General features: G+C 37.7%; 1 protein-coding gene across 1 annotated transcript; it reads left to right on the top strand.

Moving 5' to 3' along the window:
* Positions 1-618: 618 nt before the first annotated feature.
* Positions 619-20,630, top strand: LOC106849208 (inter-alpha-trypsin inhibitor heavy chain H3). The gene is given in 20 exon segments (XM_088171590.1): positions 619-728; positions 4,670-4,693; positions 5,817-5,983; positions 6,979-7,083; positions 7,508-7,670; positions 8,339-8,449; positions 8,916-9,041; positions 9,460-9,576; positions 10,331-10,499; positions 10,816-10,941; positions 11,187-11,368; positions 12,341-12,526; positions 12,832-12,971; positions 13,340-13,537; positions 14,316-14,330; positions 17,387-17,523; positions 18,080-18,284; positions 19,325-19,497; positions 19,981-20,092; positions 20,190-20,630. Coding segments are annotated over 20 exon segments (2,676 nt in total). The 5' UTR covers positions 619-638; the 3' UTR covers positions 20,320-20,630.
* Positions 20,631-21,044: the final 414 nt, after the last annotated feature.

Consider the following 21,044-nt stretch of genomic DNA (forward strand, 5'->3'; position numbering starts at 1 on the left):
TAAGAGGGAATTAACACTGTCAAGATAACAAACACGGGAACATGGCCCTGCACCTGCAGGCTGGGTGCAAATTGAGCATGCAAGACCTGGGAGCTCGAACCTGGTTTCAGCCATGAAGATGAATAGGGACCCATGTAATGGGAAGTTTTCAGACCAGACAGGATACATGTCAAATAACAATACCTAAATCGGGTGCCTGAGTGATACGGAGGATTACAGGGGTGCTTCTGAAATGGAGCTTAAATGGCTTTCACAGACTGCAAGCTCTGTTATGGCCGCAGTAAATTTGAACCAGGGAAAGCCTTTAAGGAAGTATCAGAAAGATGACAGTTTTCATTTGGGAAAAATGTGGGTCTGGGATGGAGATTAATCTCAGTTGCCAGTGCAGAAATGGCTGTGAATTTATGTTTGGAGCTATTACACAGAAGAGACATTGCTGAAATATTCTGTAAATTCCTTAACAGATTTTCTAACACTATTCTGTAGATGATACTAATTCAAAATTCAGCATCTGATTTTTCCTAAATGCTTAATGCTTAATCCCACTTCTGTCATTGGGTTATTTATTAACACTTGGTAAACAAAGCATTAGATATTTATGCATATCATTCCAATTGGAACCTCACATTTTTTCCAAAATGGAAAACAACCTATTGCTTTGTATCTTATTATTGATTCCTGCCTTCGCATCCTCAGACGTTTTGCTAACACATGTCAGAAACATCAAGGTAAGTAATCAACTATGTGTGGGGCTCCCACTCGTCAGAGATTATCTGCTTGCAGTTTATCAGCATTTATCAGAGTTCATACTATGCTGGCAGCTGGAGCTCTGTGTTCTCTGGTACCCCTGAACACAGGATAAAAGCTGGAACTCAGACTGGTTGATCTCTAATCAGCCTCAGTTTTCAATCAGCTCTGAAGTTATTCTGTCTCTCTTTTTGAAACATCCCTTTCCTCTGTTTTCCTGTCATCACCAGTAATGGTGACATGTTTTAGTAAAATATTTAAATGTGTAAAGCAATCAGTGCTGCTAGGGAACTGACTTTGGCACCTGTTAAGGAATACAAGTGAAAAGACGGCTCTAAGAAGCAGAAAACAGATATAACATGGCATCAAGATAAATGCCCACTGTCCAAATGACACGGTAGGCTTTTCCTTAAAAGATTTGCATATTAGCACAACATGAGATACATATCTCAAACGGGCCATTCTGGTTTTGACTGGATCTCTGAGTAAGGCAGTGCTGCCTGATGTTTTGCATAATTTTCTTTAGTTAGGTAGCTGGCCACTACTCACCTGCATAGATTATTTCCCTCTGTCTCAGTGGCTATGTACTCTGAAAAGTTACAGAGGGCAAATTTCTTTAGAGAGCATTCCGAGTTACTGGGTAGAACAGGACAAAGCAATTTACAGTTGATTGCTGTTGATTAGGTTATGATCTTTGCCAAGACTTTTTCTTTGAAAATCAGGGTAGTAACATGTCTAGCTTTTACAAGTCAACATGAGATTTAATGTTGTAAATTGGAAATACCAGGGATTCTTATTATCTAACCATCTAGCCCAAATATAATGTGTCTTTTTCCTCCTGATTGTCATAGTGCCTGTGGTTCTCTGTATGTCTTGTAATGCTAAAGCCTTTCTAAATGGAAAACTGCCAAAGCTCTGTGCAATGCTCCATCCATACATTCAGAGCACTATGGAAAAGTCGGTTTTGTTCTGTTTATGCAAATGCGATTTGATTGAAATGGAGGAGATTGCTCTGCAGGGTAAAGGTCTCAGTGCCCATCTGTGTCTTGGCCCTTTTGAACAAGCAGTATCCAGTGCTGAAGCTTGGCTGGAATTCTGACTGGCTGATGACCTTTAAGCTGTCAAAGCTTTTAGAGCCACAGCCAGGTAGACACAGTTGGCAGACCCAATTCTGCTGAAAATGGAACAAAAATCTGCATCAGAGTTCCCTGTGTGTGCTGGCACACCTTGTTCCTATGAGCTGCATTTTGGGCTCTTCTCTGTGGCACCCAATTAACATCACTTGGGGTGGTGAAATCTTCCCTGTTGCTGTAGATTCAGAAATCATTTTCATGGCTGGTTTCCCTATGTAGCATTTAGGGATATATGCAAATACCTCGTTTGGTGTTGTGAATTTCCAGAGGTCACTTCAAGATAACTGTACAGTCTTTGCTGAGTCTTTTAGTCATGCTGTGGTTTAGTTTCCCAAACTGTACAATCAGGGCTTCTTTCAGCAAGTACTGTATGGAGTCCTCTTTTCCCCCTGTTTTCTTGGGAGTTCAAATTTCTCTTTTCCTCTCCAATTTCTGTAGATTTTTTTTTTTCTTTTCTGCTGCCACAACAAAACAGTATTAAACAAAAGAAGATTCTGTTGCTGTTGCACAACTGAAAAATAATAAAATTCTAATAATTGATGCACCTGGAAAATATGTGAAACTCATACAGAAACATTTTTATCAAGCAACAATTTCCCAGGGTAGAGGATGTTAATTCTCATTTAAGTCTAGCATTGCATCATCATTTCAATTGGCACACTACTGCTTTTTGCCCACATAGCTTAAAATGACCTTGATGTTAGTGATGGCTCAAGTTACATCCAAGTGAATCATTATAAATGAAAAAGCCTAGAACAAAATGACAGTCACGTAGTCCCCTCCCCTGTACAAACCAGGCTCAGCTGGAGCAGGTAACTGGGTGATGTCCAGCTGGATTAAGTATCTCCATTGAAGATCAGCCCAAGTGCAAAGTAAATAGTGCCTTTCACAGAGAGATTTTTCTGTAGTTTCAATAGAAATTGCAGAGTACCCCTCAAAATACTAACAGAATCAGAATAGAACTTCTTCAAAACCACTGTTGAAGCCATAATTTTGATAAAGAATGTGCACAATGGAAATTCTGTAAAACTTAAATGCTGGTACAGTATTTTTCAATTTGGAAGCAGTAGTCAGAATTACAGAATTTGTAGCTATACACATTTTTATAGGGTTATGAGAGGTTTTTTTTATTATTTTGTATAAACTGCCTGGTAGTTCCACTGTAAGGAAATGTTTGTACCAAACAAACTGACATTTCACAGAGTTCCATCTTTTCATTTCCCAGGGTGCATACCTCAGTTTGTGTTTTGTAAGGGGAAATGACAAACTGTAATGACAGTATGGATGCAGAAAAGATAATTCCAATATTGAAAAGGTCAGATTTGAGATGGTGCACACTCTATACAGGCATTAAAGGAATCCATATATGCTTGTGAAAAGTAGAGGTGGACACACAGAAATCATCTGGACAGCTGTAACAATTTGAAAGATGAACATAAAGAAATGCAGACAGACTTTTTTTTGCCAGACTCTTATAGCAGAAGAGAAACCTTCTCCCTCAAACCTTACATGACCATAGATTTAATATAGTCTTGAAAAGAACCCCAAAATAAACAAAAGTAACCCTCTGTGTCTCAGTTTCCAACTGTGAAAGGTACTGAAAGCCTGAAGTGTACCTGAGATGTGTATTTGATTTGTTGTGTCCTTACCCCTGCGTTTGGTGGAGCAGGTAAACACAATTCCACGAAATGTGACCCCCGAGGCTCTTGGAACCAGAGGAGATAAGGTGTTTGCAGCTGAGCTGATGGGAATTGAGTTACACAAGCTGTTATTTTAACATGACTCAGGAAGTTTGTTCAATGCCTGTCCTCTCTTTCAGGACAGAGTACGAGATACTGTTGTACAGTTTCTGGTATTTGCACATACTCTGGGAACAAATACAGGGGAAAAAAACCCATGTTTTAACTGCTTATTCTCGCCCCCTCCATGCAGCCTTGTGTAGTGACAGCCTCTCCTCTCTAAACCTGCTGAATTACCTTCCTAGCTGCTCATGTTAGGACGAGAGGCTGGAGGGCTGAAATAGGAAGAATTTAGGAGTCTGAAAAAAATGTAAGGGTGCTTCTGCCTGATAGTTTGGATTTGTGTGGCAGGAAAAAAAATGTGCGAACTGGGTTTTTGTGCTTTGATACAACCCTTTTATTTCTTCTAAAGGAGAATAAGTTTGAAAAGAAAATATATACTGCAGGACCCAGATCTGGGAATTTTCAAGAAAAAGATGTTGCCATGAAGACAAGATATTTTGGTTTTACTTGAGGCCACCATACAGCTGACCTATACTCAAGGAAGACCTATTAAGGAGATTTTAGTGTGTTCTTTAGTCTCAATGACTATTATAATTATATCAATGACTAATTATAAATGGCACCGAGCATTTGAGCCACTTTTCCTCTAATTCTCCCTCATATTCTCCCTCATATCTCCCTTCCAGCATGTTTATTTTCAGCTGGAAAAAACACTTCTTGTGTCACATGAGCAAAATATAAAGTGAGCAACATTCAAAGTTTAACTCACCTTTCAAAACCACAGTATTTAAGGTACAGTAACATCAAATGAAAACCAAGATTCACCAAAGCTGGGAATGAAATAAGCAAAACGACTACAACCTGCCTCACATCCCTTACTTGCTCTTCCCTCAAATTTACTGCAGCTTATTAATGAAAATGTCTCTCAAGCCTTCCTTCTCCTGGACTTCTTTTGACTTGTGACAAAGACACAGATGCTAGCAGATTTATTTCTAAATGCAGCTTTCCTACCTAAGTCATGATTTTTTCCTTTTTTTCTCTTTACAGAAGCGAAATGCTGATAATGACTTGGTGAGTAAGACTTGATTTTGTCTAGGCTACCAAGATCTTATAGTGACAAGAATATTTTTATTGTGTTCACAAAATGTTTCTGTGAGTCCAGTCTGAGCAAATGGATATTTCTGAGTGTGTGGCAATGGAAACAGCCCAGAGCTGCCTCTTTTAGGCAGGAGGACTAGAAGTTTCTTTCCAAGCTCTGATGGAAACTCCTGGACAAGGAAAGAGAATGAACAAATTATTTTTAATCTCATTGTATTTGAATAAATACCTAAGTTGTTTTGAAGTCACCTATGTATCTCTTAACAGACTTTCATTCTATGTTGATTTTGTTTTTACTTTAATGTTGCAGTTATTGCTAAGGAAGGCAAGAGATCTCATCTTTGGGGCTGATTCCCCTTGGCACCTGGATTCCACTTCAGCAATGCTTAAATGCTTTGATTGTTTGGCAACCTTCTTAATCAATCAGCAGAGATCAGACCCACCATAAAAACTCCAAGGTTCTTTCCAGTGCTGGTTTTGCTGCAAGAAGCAGACCTTGTGGAGTTCCTAATGGGAACATCTGTTGTTACCCATGCTTTCACTTAGTGTCCAGAAACCTTATACCTGAGCATTCAAAAAAAATGAATATTGCCTTGCCCATTTCCTTGTTTAAAAAAAGGCTGTGCTCCAGCTAGGAGGAAGCTGAGAATGACATAAAACGGAATTTGGAGGCATTTGTTCTATTTTTAAACAAGAAGATTACTTACATCCTTGCTCTAGGAGTCATCCACTCCTCTGATAACTCCACTAATACAGTGAGGCAGCAATAAACAGTTGTGCTTTTTGAATAACCATAAAAATTCACTCTCTCAGTAGAGAAAAACCTATTCTTATAATGGCAATATTTTTGCTGTGGTGGTAGTATTTTGTTAAAGTCTATAGTTATAACTTGTGGAATAGCACCATCATGCCAGTGAAATAGATATCCAAGGAAACACAGCTGTGCTCCAGTTCTTATATTAGGTCTTTCTTTTTCCTTTAGAGTGATCAATGTCCTGCTGTGGTTTCTTTTTAAAAATATGATCATAACTGATTAACACACACAGGAGTGTAACAGCTAGTACTCTTTTTGTCTTTTTTCATTTCTCATCTACAGGTTGTCAATGGGATAGAAATCTATAGCATGAAAATTGATAGTAAAGTAACCTCCCGGTTTGCACACAATGTCATCACCAGTCGAGCTGTCAATCGTGGAAATGTGTCCAAAGAAGTCTTCTTTGATGTTGAGCTCCCTAAGACAGCCTTCATTACCAACTTCAGCATGTGTGTAATCTCTACAATATTGTTAAAGAGACTGAAAATCTGTGCTAATTCAACTGGGAGAGACTGAATACAAATGCTCATTTTTACTTTGCCATTTGAATATATTTCGAAATACCTGCTGGTTAATTTTCTGGTACTATTAACTTAACATGCAAGATATGTGGAGAAAGGCAAACATTGGTACATCTGTAGAAAAGATGACTAATTTTCAATTATTTCTATTCATCATCATGAAATAGAAGGGAACCTTAGGGAATGGGGGATCTTTCCTGCAGATTCATCCACCTTTTCAGAAATACCTTACTTACTCTGGTATTGTCAAACCAGGAAAGCTCTATTACTTAATTTCCCTGATGACATTATACCTTAATTTATCTCTTCGTTTAAAAATCATATTTGAATGAAAGGCAGAAACATTACATTTGTACCTTTAGTTGCAAAATGTGCAGTTCACCACAATGAGGTTTGATTCAGTTAAGCACATCCATCTCTGCTAATAACACTGTGCCTGCTTTATCTCCAGTGAAGAGGAGCAGTAGCTTTAGGGCACAACCATTCATGATGCTTTTTAGAACTTCTGTGATAGAATGAGGTGATGAGAAATGGCTCCTTAGTCCTCTAAGGAGTTCAAGGATGAAATGCTCCTCTGTACATGATGATATCTGGACAGGAGAGTCACATCCAGGGCCTTGGTTTGCCATGAGATGAGATGAGATGGTGAAGTTGCTGAAGTGTAGAGGAATATAGCACATGTAATTTGTGTTGCTGTAGCCCAGTTTTTGATCTAATTTAAAATAAAAATTGGTTTAGCTTCTTTTATGATACTGAGCACAGAGCTCTTCATTCCAGCTAAATTCTCTGAGGAGCCTGGCTTCAGTGAAAGGGCCCAAATCTTGGCAATAGCAAGTCTCTGAAAGTGGTTATTAGCAAACAAATCAATAAAGGGAGAATTCCTGTAGTAACCATCAACTGAACTAGGACTTTTTCATCTGCAGGACAATTGATGGTGTCACCTATCCTGGAACTATAAAGGAAAAAGAAGCTGCAAAAAAGCAATATGAGAAGGCTGTTTCAAGAGGACAGACTGCTGGTCTTGTCAAGTAAGGATCATGTCTTGTGTGGCTTCCACACCATCACTCCACAGCAGACTGTGAGATTGGAAATGCTGTGTTCTGGCACTTTGCTGACATTATGGGACCAAAGAACAATCATTAAGTTATAGTTACTGTAGCACAAATTGTAAAAATGAAATACAGCCTCTGACTGCACAGGCACTGTCTGCAACTATGGACATGATATTCCTGCAACTTTCACTGACTTTGTGTGACCTATTCCTGGGATTAATTTCACTGGGAAACTTGAATAAATTCTATAGGTTGAGTATGATTTTGAGAATTGATTGATGATTTTTAGCAATAGATCAAAATTACCATGTTTGTTTTACTTCTTTTCAAAAATCATACACCACCAACAATAAATATTGTGAAAGAGGATAAAGATTTTTTCCTATCCACTTAAATACAGAGCTTCAGGAAGAAAAACAGAAAAATTCACTGTCTCAGTCAACATTAAAGCAGCCAGTAAAGTCACTTTTGAACTCACATATGAGGAACTGCTGAAGCGACAGTTTGGAAAATATGAAATGTTCATCAAAGTAAAACCAAAGCAGCTTGTCAAAGATTTTGAGGTAAATGGCAAACTGATGAAATTTGACTGTAATTTAAGAGATGATAGAATTCTGCATATCAGTTGAAAGTAGAGTACCATGGTCATTCCCATTAGTACACAGGTGAGCTAAAGGCTGTGATAATATTTCCCATGGGGAGCACTCACCAGCATGCTTTAATGCAGGTTTTTACTTGTACACCCCACAAATTTGCTCATTTACTGAGCATTCTGAAAGAAATCTTGTATGAAAACCTGAAAAAGTTATTACAATGCCTTGGAGTAATTATGTATGCCTTTATAGCATGAACTCCATCTTTCTCATACCACCATGAAACAGCACCATCTTTAATTCACAGTGATGCATATGTCACATCTGGAATACTGCAGCTTTTTGTGCCTATCTGCTTTGATAAGATACCACTATGTAGCTTTCCAACAAGTCATATTTCTATTAAAGTTTACTTATTTCTAGCCTTGTTTTTACTTCTGTATTTGAAAAGGCCTCTTTAGCTGAAGATGTGTCCATACAAGCATAGATTTGGACTGCCATTACAAATTACAAAAGTCAATTTCTTTTTTTTATGAAAATCCCTCTTTCACATCTGTAGTTGCTTATCCTCCTGTAAATGGCTGAGTTGATGTATCGTGGTTTAATCAATGACAGTAAATTTTCAATTAATATTTCAGATTGAAGTAGATATCTTTGAGCCCCAGGGTATCGCTGAGCTGGAAGCAGAAGGAACATTCATCACCAATGAGCTGCAAAATACCATTAAAAAAACTTTTTCAGGAAAAAAGGTACATTGATTACTGCATTCTATGATTTGCTTATGATGGTTATAATTGTGAAATAATAATTTCAGTGCTAGCAATGGCAGTGAGAGGAAATCTGAATACCAGTAAGATTATCTCTAACAGAAAAACTGAATTACTAATAAGTAGTTTTCCCTTGTATGGGGGTGGAAGAATTCCTAAAACATACAACAGCTTTATCGAAGGTGTCATTCAGACTGAAGGGCTGATCCAAGGCAGATGGGGAAGTAAACATATGGAGAAAGCCCTGGATAGCAGCCTTCATCTGTCAGTTACCACCAATAAATTTCTAAATACATATGGATGCATACAGTCTAGTACCTAACGTGATAAAACAGGTTATTCTTATGTCTGTGAAAATAAATATACTGGCTTTAAAAAAATGCAGATGTGTTTTGTAGAAGATTTTCAGTTATTAAAGTTCAGATCTAAGGAAGGTTTTTATTTTCAGGGCCATATCTCTTTCAAGCCAACCCTCAATCAGCAGCGAACCTGTGCAAATTGCTCACAGTCAGTCTTGGATGGGGATTTTACTGTAAGATATGATGTGAAGAGAACAACTCCAGATAATTTGCAGGTGGGTCTAACAGTTTGAAATTCAGAACTGTTTAACAGTTGAACTTGTACAGTAAAGGTGAGGGAGCAGCAAGGGCCAGCTGTTTCCTGAGGGACAGGCAGCTGAGTGTGAGCAGGAGTTGGTCTTCAGGGTGGGATCCAAAATAGTGGAATCTATGGATAGCAACAGGTATAGCTGTGAGACAGCTGGAGACAGATGTTCTAACACTGTAGCTCAGGCAGGGACAAAGTCTTGCACTTAAGTGACACTCCTGGGCCCATGGACAGAGGCGAGACTGGTCAGGGTCATTTAAAACTTTTTAGGCCACTCAGAGGCTAGACATTAAATGAAAATAATATCTCTTTTATCTGTTTTACCTTTATAATGTATCAAACTTGCTTTTGGTGGTGTGGATCTTTTTTAACATTTTCTTTTTCAGATTGTCAATGGCTACTTCGTGCACTTCTTTGCACCAACCAATCTTCCAAAGTTGTCCAAGAATATAATTTTTGTATTGGATACTAGTGGCTCAATGCATGGAAGAGAAATTGAACAAGTGAGTTATTACATTAGTCTAGAGTTCCAGTGAAAGAGCTGGAACAAAGTTCTGGGAGGGAGATGGAGCTGGAAGGGACACAATGCCTTACAGAGCACATGTGTTGCTCAGGCTGTACAAAGTGGCTTGATGGTGTGACCTCTCTGATGTCCACTGCCACATGTACTAGTTTACAGTGTTACTGTAGAACTAAAATCTATACATTTAGCCTATATTTATTTATAAATGTCATTAGTTCAAAATTCTAAATATCAGCATTTTGGAGAGTGCTGTCATGCGTACTTGACAGTTCCAAAATAAGCTGTGCACACAGATTATGTGCATTTTCTCTGTTCATTCTGTATTTGGGAAGCAGCAACTCTTTTCAGAGTTATGACTGAGCTAATGTTCAGAATTTTCAGGTTTTGGTGCTGCATCAAAATATCCAGGCATGCTTGTTTATGAGCTTCTCCATTAACCTGTAGCTACCCATTTGCCATGCCAGCTTATCTTATTGTAAGCAACCAACCATGACGGGAAACCTGATTTTCATCTCAGCTACAAAGATTTACCAGATGTTATTGCAGCTGACTTCCCTAGCGTTACTCTGAAATGGACACAGGGACTGCAAGAACAGAACAAGCTCAGAATTTTTGCAATATATACTGTGTAGGAATAAAAAATAGCCCAATGCTAAGAGATTAATGATGTAAAATCTGTAAGCACATATTCTGTTAAATATTGAATCATATATCTAAATGTCTTTGTCTTATAGACAAAAGAAGCCCTGCTAAAAATCCTAGATGACGTTAAAGAAGATGACTTCTTCAATTTCATATTGTTTGACAGTGAAATATCTGTCTGGAAAGAAACATTAATTAAGGCCACTCCTGAGAATTTGGATGAAGCAAGGAAGTTTGTTCGGCACATTTCGGCTCAAGGCTGTAAGTGTTTGACTGGCCTTGCCAGGTCATTGTGTAGGTTAATTTATTCATTGTTTATGTGAACACAATGCTAGAGTTTGTTTGGGGTTTCAGATTGCTGATGAGATGCTCCTGAAGTTCAATTTTACTCAAAACATGATATCTATTTCTCTTTATGTTTCCAAAGTCCAGGTACTTTTCTATCTAGACATCCCCCTGCTTGTAAATCAAAACTTTCATTTTCTTACTGTAAGGAAATCTCTTCAGATCCCAGTGAAAACTGGACTTTTATTTTGACAGCCTTTGCTGAACCAAAATTTCTATGTCTACCTCATAGTGACAAATTTACATGGTGGTTTGATGAGAGGAATTGATATCCTGAATGCTGCTCATGAAGAAAACCTTGTGCCCAAGAGAAGTGCTTCTATAATTATCATGTTAACAGATGGCCAACCAAATGTAGGTAAGTGTGTTGGATGGAATAATAAAGAGGGTTAATTAGCTAACAAAAAATGCTAGTTAAAATTGGTCTTCATCTTTGACTTCTGGATATTTTCATGATTTGAATGCTACTATACCAGCATCATAGTACTAAATCAAGCTTCTGGTAATGTCTCCTAAGAAATCTGAACATGCCAAGTCACATTTGATCTTGTGATCATTTTATCCATTTTGAAAAGAACTCAAATATTTCCTGGTTTGATGCAGGTGTATCAAATACTCATGAGATTGAGAAAGCAGTGAAGAAGGCTATTGATGGCAGATACACCTTATACAATCTTGGTTTTGGCAGTGGTGTTGATTATGGTTTCTTGGAGAGGATGGCACTGGACAATAAAGGACTGGCCCGTCGGATTTATCCTGACTCTGATGCAGCTTTGCAGCTTCAGGTGCAGTAATTACCACGTCCATGAGATCAGAGATACATTAGGTCAGATAACTACTCATCTTCTTATTTTCAAATAATTAAAATCCCAGTGTGTAATCTGATATTGAGATACCCCAGAGCCTGCTGTGATCAGAATATTGAAATAATGGAATAGTTTTGAGTTAGAAGGGACCTTTAGTTGCATTTAATTTTCCCCTTCCCTTATATAAGCAGGAAGTACAAGGACAGTAAAAGGGAAAAACTATGGGCTATGGCAGGGAGTTTAAAACTAGGCATAAGGTGACACAAGCCACAGTTCTGAAGGACACTGGTGGAACTGCTGCAGTCATTGTATCTCCTGCACCTCACAGATCATGTGGTTAATGTCATGCCAAGGGGCAAGAAGAGTAATAGATCATAAAGCTCTAGATAGTCTTTCTTTAGAAACTTACTGCAAGCAGGTGTATCTTACCACACTCCAGAGGCATTTTAGAGTTGTATAAGACATGGAAACTTGTATAGGCCATAGAGGGGTTGTCTTTTTTTACTTCTCACATTCCAGTAGCAGCCAAAGAACTGGATATTAGATTTCATTGCAAACACTGCTAAAATCAAATAGTCTCCTTTGATTATGTTGTCATGTCAGTCTCTGCAGAGAAGAGGTGTAGAAAATTATCTCTATCAAATAACAGGAGGCTTGGTATCCCTCTTGATTTATATTCATGGAACTCATCATCTATAGCATGTTGTTCTCAAATATTTTTCCTCTCTCTTAGCAAGACTGAAGGGTTTGTATGTCCTTTCTCATTTCCATTATTTGTAGATTTCTAGGCCTTGCACTCTGAGATTTAACTAAGTATCTTAATATTTCTTATAAAATAAGTTTTAGTTTTCATTGCTGAAATAGCAGGATGTTTCTGGTTACAGATCTACCCATGAATTAAAGAAACAATGATAGTTAAATGTTTTCTTTTTTTTTTTTTCAATCCTACAGGGGTTTTATGATGAGGTGGCAAATCCCATGCTCGTAGATGTGGAGTTAAACTACCCAGAAAATGAAATATCAGACCTAACTACAAACAGCTTTAAGCATTTCTATGATGGGTCTGAGATTGTGGTGGCTGGGCGCTTTATAGACAGCAACCAAAACCATTTGTCTGTAGATGTAAGAGGTGAAGGTGTAAGTATGGATTTCTTTTACTTATGGAAGCTACACAGAATCTCTGAATGCTTCTTTTACCTCCATTGTGATGAACAAATATGCCATGTGAATGTGGAAAACCGGGTTATGTTCTGTAGTGTACGCCTCTAAAATTCCCAGAAACAATGGGACAAAATTCCTCATACAACATTGGCAATTTTTTAATGTAGAACCAGACTGGTTTCCAATTTTATAAGATTTTAAGGTGGGAAGGTCTTAGTTTTTGGGAAGTTCTGTCAGTCCCTGGCTACTTGTGATACAGAGAATATTCTTACTCCCAACAGGCTAACGAAGCCCTGTTGTACACTACCCAGCAAGATGCTGAGCAAACAGCTCAGGCCTTCCAAGAACAACAATACATCTTTGGAGAGTACATTGAAAGGCTCTGGGCTTATCTTACCATTGAACAACTCCTGGAAAAACGGTAATTATACCTGGAATAATCCCTTAGCTCTGAACCCCTTACACCCTCTCACTCCTGCAGTTTCTAGGATGTGCCAATGGGAAAGCATAAAAATCAGTGTGGGAAATCCACCAACCTATTCTCCTCCCTAGTCTCATTATTCTTGTTTCAGGTTGCAAATGAAACAATTTTAAATTATTGCAAGTATAAAGCACAGTTCTGCCTTTCTCTTGGACAGCCAGTAGAATCAGAAGTGCTTTTAGACTGTGACAGATATATCTTATTGATAAATTACTTGCAGAGAAATTACTTTACTTTAAAATATTTAATCTGAAGTGTGGTGAGTGATTCAACAATCACTGATGCTAGGAGTCTCTTCCTGTATTCAGCATTACAGCTACAGGAGAAGAAAAGGAAAACCTTACAGCTCAAGCCCTGGCTCTCTCACTAATGTACAAGTTTGTGACACCACTGACATCCATGGTAGTAACAAAACCAGAAGAAGATGACAATGAAGAGGGGATTGCTGATAAACCCACTGAAGGTATAGACATCTTCACAATTGTACTGTATTTGAGAAGCCAAGAGTTCCTCTGATGTTCCCCTGAAGAAAGGCTTTCATGTGGACACAGTTTTAAATATGTATCTGAAATATCTACTTTCCAAGCCTGGCATGTGTGTGGCTTATGCAAAATTATTTCTCATTGTAATGCTAATTTCATTACTAAATCATATGGGCAAAATACTATAAATTTAAAATAGATGTATTTTAAACTAAATAGAAAAACTATTACAGAAAATGACCCTGAAAGCCAAGAAGCATTTTTAATCTAATAATCCAGCTATATATTCAGAGGACTTGCCATCACTTTCTCCCTTATTTTTCTACATACTTCAGCCTAGGGATATATGTAGTAACCTCTTTCCACATGAAAAGGGAAAATTTGCATGAGCTCTTCCTCAGGCAAGATATATCAGGTTGTAAAAAGATTGAGATTACATATGTAAAACACAATAGTCATATATATATATATGTTGCAGAAAGAAAAGTAATTGTATTGAAAGCATACCATTTGTTTTCAACTCCTCTGATACTTTAGCAAATTATGAACTCCTTGCTCAGTGAAACCTTCTTTCCTAGAGTGCAGCCTCTCTGTTTAACCCCTGTGTAACAAATATTCTGTTCCTCTTTGCTCTTTGGCCAAGCAGGGCAGTGCTCTCTGCTCAGTGTCCCCCAGCCATCCTAACTTCATCTGTACTTATTGTCTGAGCCACCCTCATCTCACAGGTCTCCCAGAGGTTTTCCAGGCTCTTCTATCACCGTCCTTCATTGTTTCCCCAGCTTTTGTTTAGAGCCCCTAAAAGTTCATCTGAGGCTCCGTGTGGGCTCTCTGCTGCCTTCTAGATAAAAAACCTTCTAATCTTCCTGATTTTGGCATAGTAATTTAAGGCATTTGAGCATAAGAGAGATACTGGAGATTAGTGAGGTTTTTTTCAGCTGCAGTAAGTCCTGAAACCAGTGAATTGCTAAGTGAATCATTCTTCAGGCATTCTGCTGATAAATTTTTGCATTATTTTTCATGACGCTCATAATGGAATACTGACCTAAAACCCCTTCATGATCAATTTAACATTCAAATCACCTCACAGCATAATGGCTTTAAAGTTTGTAGCTGTCCTCCTTACCATAGAAGCCCCAAAAAATCTCACAAAAAATCTCATTCTTCACACATGAAGTGGCATTCACTAAGTCATCTTCAGTTCTTTGCTTGCCCTTTCCAGGTGTTTGTAGTAGAGAGGTTCTTTTCTGAACCTTTTTCCAAGGAAATCCTCTCTATAGATAGATAGTATAGGGCAGTAACAGGAGAAAATATTCAAAGCACTTCCTCTGTGTCAGAAAAGAAGACAATTTTAGACCCTGAAGTCTTAATTCACAAATCAATGTACTGACTCATCCAGTCAGTATTAACAGAATCATCCAAATGCCTGGAAAACCACAAAATAGTAAAACCAGTAAGGAACATTTTACAATATCGATATGGCACAACAATAAAACAATTCCAAATAGAACTCTTGTCCCATACATAATAAATTGCAGTTCTGCTGCCCCACGTAATAGCTTTTTACTTTCAGTATATTTCTGTTTGACCTGCAAATACCAAGTTGTATCACTGGGAAGAAATGGCATTACAAAATACTGAAGATAGCTGGTTGAGTTTTCAAACAGTTTTAATTTTTTTACAATATTTTATTAGAGTCAGAATCCTTCCTGTTTAATTGTAGAACTGAAACTGTATTTCTCTTTTTCTTTCTTTTACTTCTTACCTGCCCATGGTAACAGCTGAAGGTATGTACATTTCTCATTAAATTTACTTAATATTTTTAATAGGGATGAATTTTCTACATTACTTATTTGATCTAGGATGTAATATTTTCATGAAGTCCAGGAGGAATTAATCAAGATCATGTTATAAATAGATATCCATCTGAAAAGTTGTATAAGTTTGAAAATAGTGCTTCCAGTCCAGTTCCTGTCTCTGATGATGGCAGCATCCCACCACCACAGAATTCAGGCCCAGCACAAGTAAGCTGCTCTCCAGGGCTGGCACTGGGGACCTCCAGGTACCCATGTGTAACAATCTCATACAAAGATGTCTTCATTCATGCCATGCTTGCCCCTTCTAAATCACAGAGCCCTGTCTTCAGCCACCCTGACAGAATTCAGATGTAAAAAGAGCAGAAGAGTAGAGAAATGTGGAACCAGGTGGGCAATTCTTCCTTCCCAGAAGCACAGTTTAGAACAGGGTGGCACAGAGGGATCAGAGAGCAGCAGGATGTCCCAGTCCCAGAGAGAGCAAACCCCATGCTCCTGGAGAAGTAACATTTGGGCTGGAAAGCAGGGTGGGCTTTCAGCCTCTACAAGACTCTTGCTTTGTAGCACTGTTAAACTGTTTTGACTAGATTTTTACTTTTTAATATTTAGAAATGTGTACATAATTACAAGATTTTTGGGATGGTTTTGGAAGGAGGAAGGAATGAAGTGGGTGAGATTGGGTTTTGTTCTTTGTAGCCTCTAAAATAACGTTTTGTTTCGTTCAAGCAGGGATGTTCACAGGTCCTTTGCAGGGTAAGTAATTTAATTTACTTTTCTGAATGGAGCAGGATCTGTCAACTGAAATGGCCAGAGGCAGAGATGCCTTTTCTGCCAGTACAACTGCACTTTAACAAATACTACCAAATTCTGCTCATTCCTGAAAACACACTTGAAGGCTGAACAATATGAGCTGACAAAGTTTCAGCTAAATAGTTTATAAGGAGTTCATGCCTGTTCATTAAACCACCATTTTTTCCTGAAAGCTGTTTCCCAAGAACAGAGGGAACAGGACTTCACTTTGCTTTTCCTTTGGAATTGTATAAGGCAAGGGACTGTGATGTCAGCATGTCAGCATCTCTGGCTAAATTAACGTGTTCAGTCACATGTGCAAAAAGCATCTGTTTTATTCAAGAGGCAGCAACTGATCCACCAAACTGCTGGCTGGGCAATCCTGGAAATGGGGGAGTTAGATTTATGTTTTTGCTCTGGAGATTAGTTCTGGTCTCTGTCTCTGTCTAGTTTTTTCAAGTCTTCACTGAGAAGACTTAAATTTATTCTGGAGGGAAAAAAACCACAAAAACACAACAACAAAAAACCCAAATGTCAAAAAGTCAGAAGTTTTCAATGGATGATGTTGCATTTCCTTAAGCTGATAGCTTAATCTCCAAGTCTGAAACATTTGTCTCCTGCAGATAGATTGCTTGGGCTATATGGAAACCCGCAGAGCAATTTAAACTACAAGTGAAATCTGTCTCTGTGCTGAGGCTTTTTTTGATTCAAAAGCTGCACACAAACTGTCATTCCATAGGTGACATGTTTTTAAAAACTAGGAATGCAATTACTGATTTACCTAGCATATTAACTCTCTGACATCTTACATGGCCATGCAATTTTCCATTTTGGTGTGAATTTTTCTAACAACTTTCTTTCCTTCTGCAGCTTCACCAATGTATCACACATATGCACCACCACCCACATGGTATACTAGTGGTGAGTAGTTGGAGTAGTGTCTATCTAAGAGAATAGAAAAGGGTATTTAAGGCTAAATTACACAATTTTAATGAATATTTGTGATAATTCCTTTCCATCAAAGCAGCCATTTTTTTTTCACTTTTAAGGGGCAAATATTTTAATTTACTTTTTAAGCATCTCTCAATGTCTTCTAAAGATCAAGTAATTGAAATTATGTGTGGTCATTTTATCAGTCCTCCTTCCCATCAATAGGTTTTGTGTTGATAACTGCCTGTTTGCTATTAAATAATTTACATTTAGTTATTAAATTTAAATATTAAGCAATATTAATTGCTTATGTGGAGCTTTGACCCTGTGTATCACTATACAGACACCAGTGATTTGCCTTTACAGTTGATGGAGATCCACACTTCATTATATCAGTGCCACAAAAAAAAGATGCCATTTGTTTCAATATCAATGAAAACCCTGGCAAGATTTTAAATTTAATAAATGACCCAGTTACAGGTGAGTTTTTGACTTTTTTTTAAATACAGGTTGCTTCTAATGAAACATGTTTAAAGGCTATTTCTCTTTTTATAATATATAAGCTTTTTTTCCAGCAAAGATAGCAGGAGGTCCTGTAGCTATCATTCCCATGACTGTTTTCACTTCTTGTAGCAAAATGAACTTTTAAACTCACTTTAAAACCACTGTGAGGGTTGAGAGTAGTAATTTATCTCAGTGAGTTTAGTAGAAGCAATAAAATAATCTTTAGGTCACAGTTTGGGGAATATCTGGTAAAGAGAGACTGATGTCACTCAGACTCTGTACCCATCACAGACTCTCTGTGCTTTGGGAAAAACTGAACTTATCTCAACAAAATGCTTGTTGGCTTTGTGGAAATTCACAGAACAACCCCCAGAATTTATTTTGCTTTGGTAGAAACATGCACAAGTAATTCTGATCTATTTTTCAACTAGTATTTAATTTCTTAAGTTATTGTTAAATTTTCAAGACACTCCTTGACATCAGTTGATCAGGTCCTATCTATAAAACAATACTTGTTTCATTTTTATATTAGGCATCACAGTCAACGGAGAACTTATTGGTGATAAGAGAGTAAATAGTGATGCAAAGATCCAAAACTCCTATTTTGGAAAACTTGGTATTGCAAATAAGCACCTGGATGTAAAGCTGACAGTAACTTCTGAGACAATCACAATTCAGAATGGTGATGAAAAAACAGGTTTCACCTGGCTGGACTCAGTCACCTTGCAACAAGAAGGGTAAGACTTACTGAAAGGATATCTTGTATTACTTTCTACTCTTCTTATTAAATGTTGGTCAATAATATACTTCTAAGATTTGTGTGTGAATCTACAAAAGCAATTGATTCAAGCCCTGCTGGATTCTGCTCTCTACTTTGTTGTGTAACTGCTGAATTATTCACAAATTCCTCTGCTTGAAATAAGTAAATGAAGACTTTTCCCTGATTTTCTATTGCTATGACTAAGGTAAAACTAGATTTGGTATTGTGCTTTATGTAGCAGTGTCTTGCAAATACTTAAGGAGTAACTTCAGACACAGTGTGTAATCTTTCAAAGGCAAAATAGTGTTCAAAAATAGCTCCATTAAAAAAAATGGAACTTGTGGCAGTTACAGAATTGGTATACTTTTTCTCATCAGCAGGTATATTTCTCATGAGATCTATTACAGAATTATTTATACCTGTGCAAAAAATTTATAGAAGGAACAGCCAACATTTTCTTTTTCTCCTTCTTTCTATTTCACTGTGTAGAATAAAATTCCTTCTCAAGGCCTGGCAGTGCAGCAGAAAGAGCAAACTGTCATTCACATACATGATTTTTTATTGTGATAAATCAGATGCAAATCTTCTCTATCCTAGCACTAAAATAGGCAGTTTGGGAGCTGACTTCTCTGAAAAACTAAAGAAAAAAGTGTAAATGTAGCATCCAGGCAAAGAAGTGATGGTAGAATTTATATCACTGAGCATGAGGTGCTGTATCTACATATCACCAACCTATCTGTGACTAAATACACTGTTAAAGGACAGGTTTTGCTAAAAACATCTTACTGAAAAGTTTAAAGGCCAGGTAGCCTTTTCCAGTGTCATTTAATATGATTCTGTGACTGTCTGTGAACACACAGAGAGACTCCATGGACCAAATCAGGCAGCAAACCCTCTCTCTTAAAAAAAACGGAGCAGTTTATAAGGCTACAATTGTTTCTTTTCTCACATTTCTTTCTGTTGCTGTTACCTCTCCTAAACACAATGTTCTAAGTCATGTTTTTCTTTTTTCCTCAGTTTAACTTTGATAATTAACAGAAAAAAAAATCTGGTGCTCTCAATGGGCAGTGGTGCCTCATTTGTTGTTGTTTTGCACCAAGTATGGAAGAAACATCCTCTCCACCAAGATTTCCTAGGACTGTACACATTGAAAAGTGATAAACTGTCTGAACAGACCCATGGATTATTAGGTATGACTTTGTTTAGTGTTTCCCTGCTGGTCTTTCCTTATGAAACTACATAATTTATAGACAGAATATTGTACTTGTGCTGAGAAAAATCACACCCAGAAATTTCAGAGATCAATACATCCATTATTTGATTTTTAAAAAGCTGAAGACTTGTAAAGCATGTAATAAATTCAACAGAATAGACAGGACACCAAGTGAGGATATCTTGAAGGATATCTAGAAAAGTCTATAATTGTTCTGTGTTCTCAGAAGCTGGAACTTTCATCCAGGTGATGTGGATACAATTCTGGCTTATTAACAGAAAATAATACCAGTTTTACCATAGGCATATGTTCAACCTTACCTGAAACTTGGTGTTTGCTTATCCAATCAAAACCTTGAAGGGATGTGGAAAGCACCACAGGAATGTAGAAATTCCAGAATTTCTGTTTGGTTTGCTTCTGTTTTAATGCCTGAAATGGCAATTTTGGCTTCTCTTTTTAGGACAGTTTTTCCGGCCCATTGACTTCACCATACTTGAAGTTCATCCTGGGTCTGATCCCCAGAAACCAGATGCCACAATGATCGTTAAAAACAATGAACTGACAGTAACAAGGTACAAAATAATGAAGTCTTTAGCAAAGACTTAGGCAAGATTTCTTGTCCAGGTGCAGTTCCTACCTCAGAAGTCCCATGGCTGTTTTTCTTTTCAGGGGCTGGCAGAAGGATTACAGAAGAGATCCTAAACACGGGGTTGATATTCCTTGCTGGTTTGTCCATGACAATGGAGCTGGCCTGATAGATGGTGTTCACACGGATTATATTGTTTCCAGTCTCTTTTAAGCAAATACAACTTCCTCCAAATGCACAGGCAGATGGTATTTGTCTGAAAGAACAGTATTTTCAACATACAAGAACTATTCAAAGCATATAAGCATACCATGTTTAGCAAGGACAAGGTATGATGGATTCTCAGAGTTTTACTGTGTGTTTCATCCAATCTGAAGTGATCCCTCATCCTCTGAAATGTTCTCCTTATTAGTTTTAAAATTCTGACTTAAAGTGTTACTTTTAAAACATAACAGAAATCCTCTCCCCAATTTTTAATCCATAAATGAGTGACAAGAGTGATTAAATAAAAGTATCAGTACTCAGTGCCTGGTTCTGTTATTCTGACAGCTCAATGTTCTCATGCCAGTTTCACAAAGCCCAGCGTGCCAGATGCATTTTGAAATTGAGCACAAGAGGACATCTGACAGCCCAGCCCAGATTTTGGGATAATCCCTTGGTACATGGAACCACCTGACCTCTTGACTGTGCAGTGCTGAGAGCTGCTGCCAGCACCAGGGGTGACTGTTGGCATCCAGGACTTCTGGATTTTAGCATTTTAATTTGAACCTAACTTTTGAATGTCTGAATCTTTGTAAATGAATGAAACACCAAGACTGCAAGCAGCATTCACATTTGAGTAATGACAGCTCTTTGGGATTGTATCTTTCTTGAGGAAGACCCTTCCTTCTGTTCCCTTAAAATAATTTATGAACACATTCAGGACAAGTGCCCCATTT

The sequence above is a fragment of the Sturnus vulgaris genome, chromosome 11 (genome assembly GCF_052056855.1).
Source record: "Sturnus vulgaris isolate bStuVul1 chromosome 11, bStuVul1.hap1, whole genome shotgun sequence".
Classification (NCBI taxonomy): Eukaryota; Metazoa; Chordata; class Aves; order Passeriformes; family Sturnidae; genus Sturnus; species Sturnus vulgaris.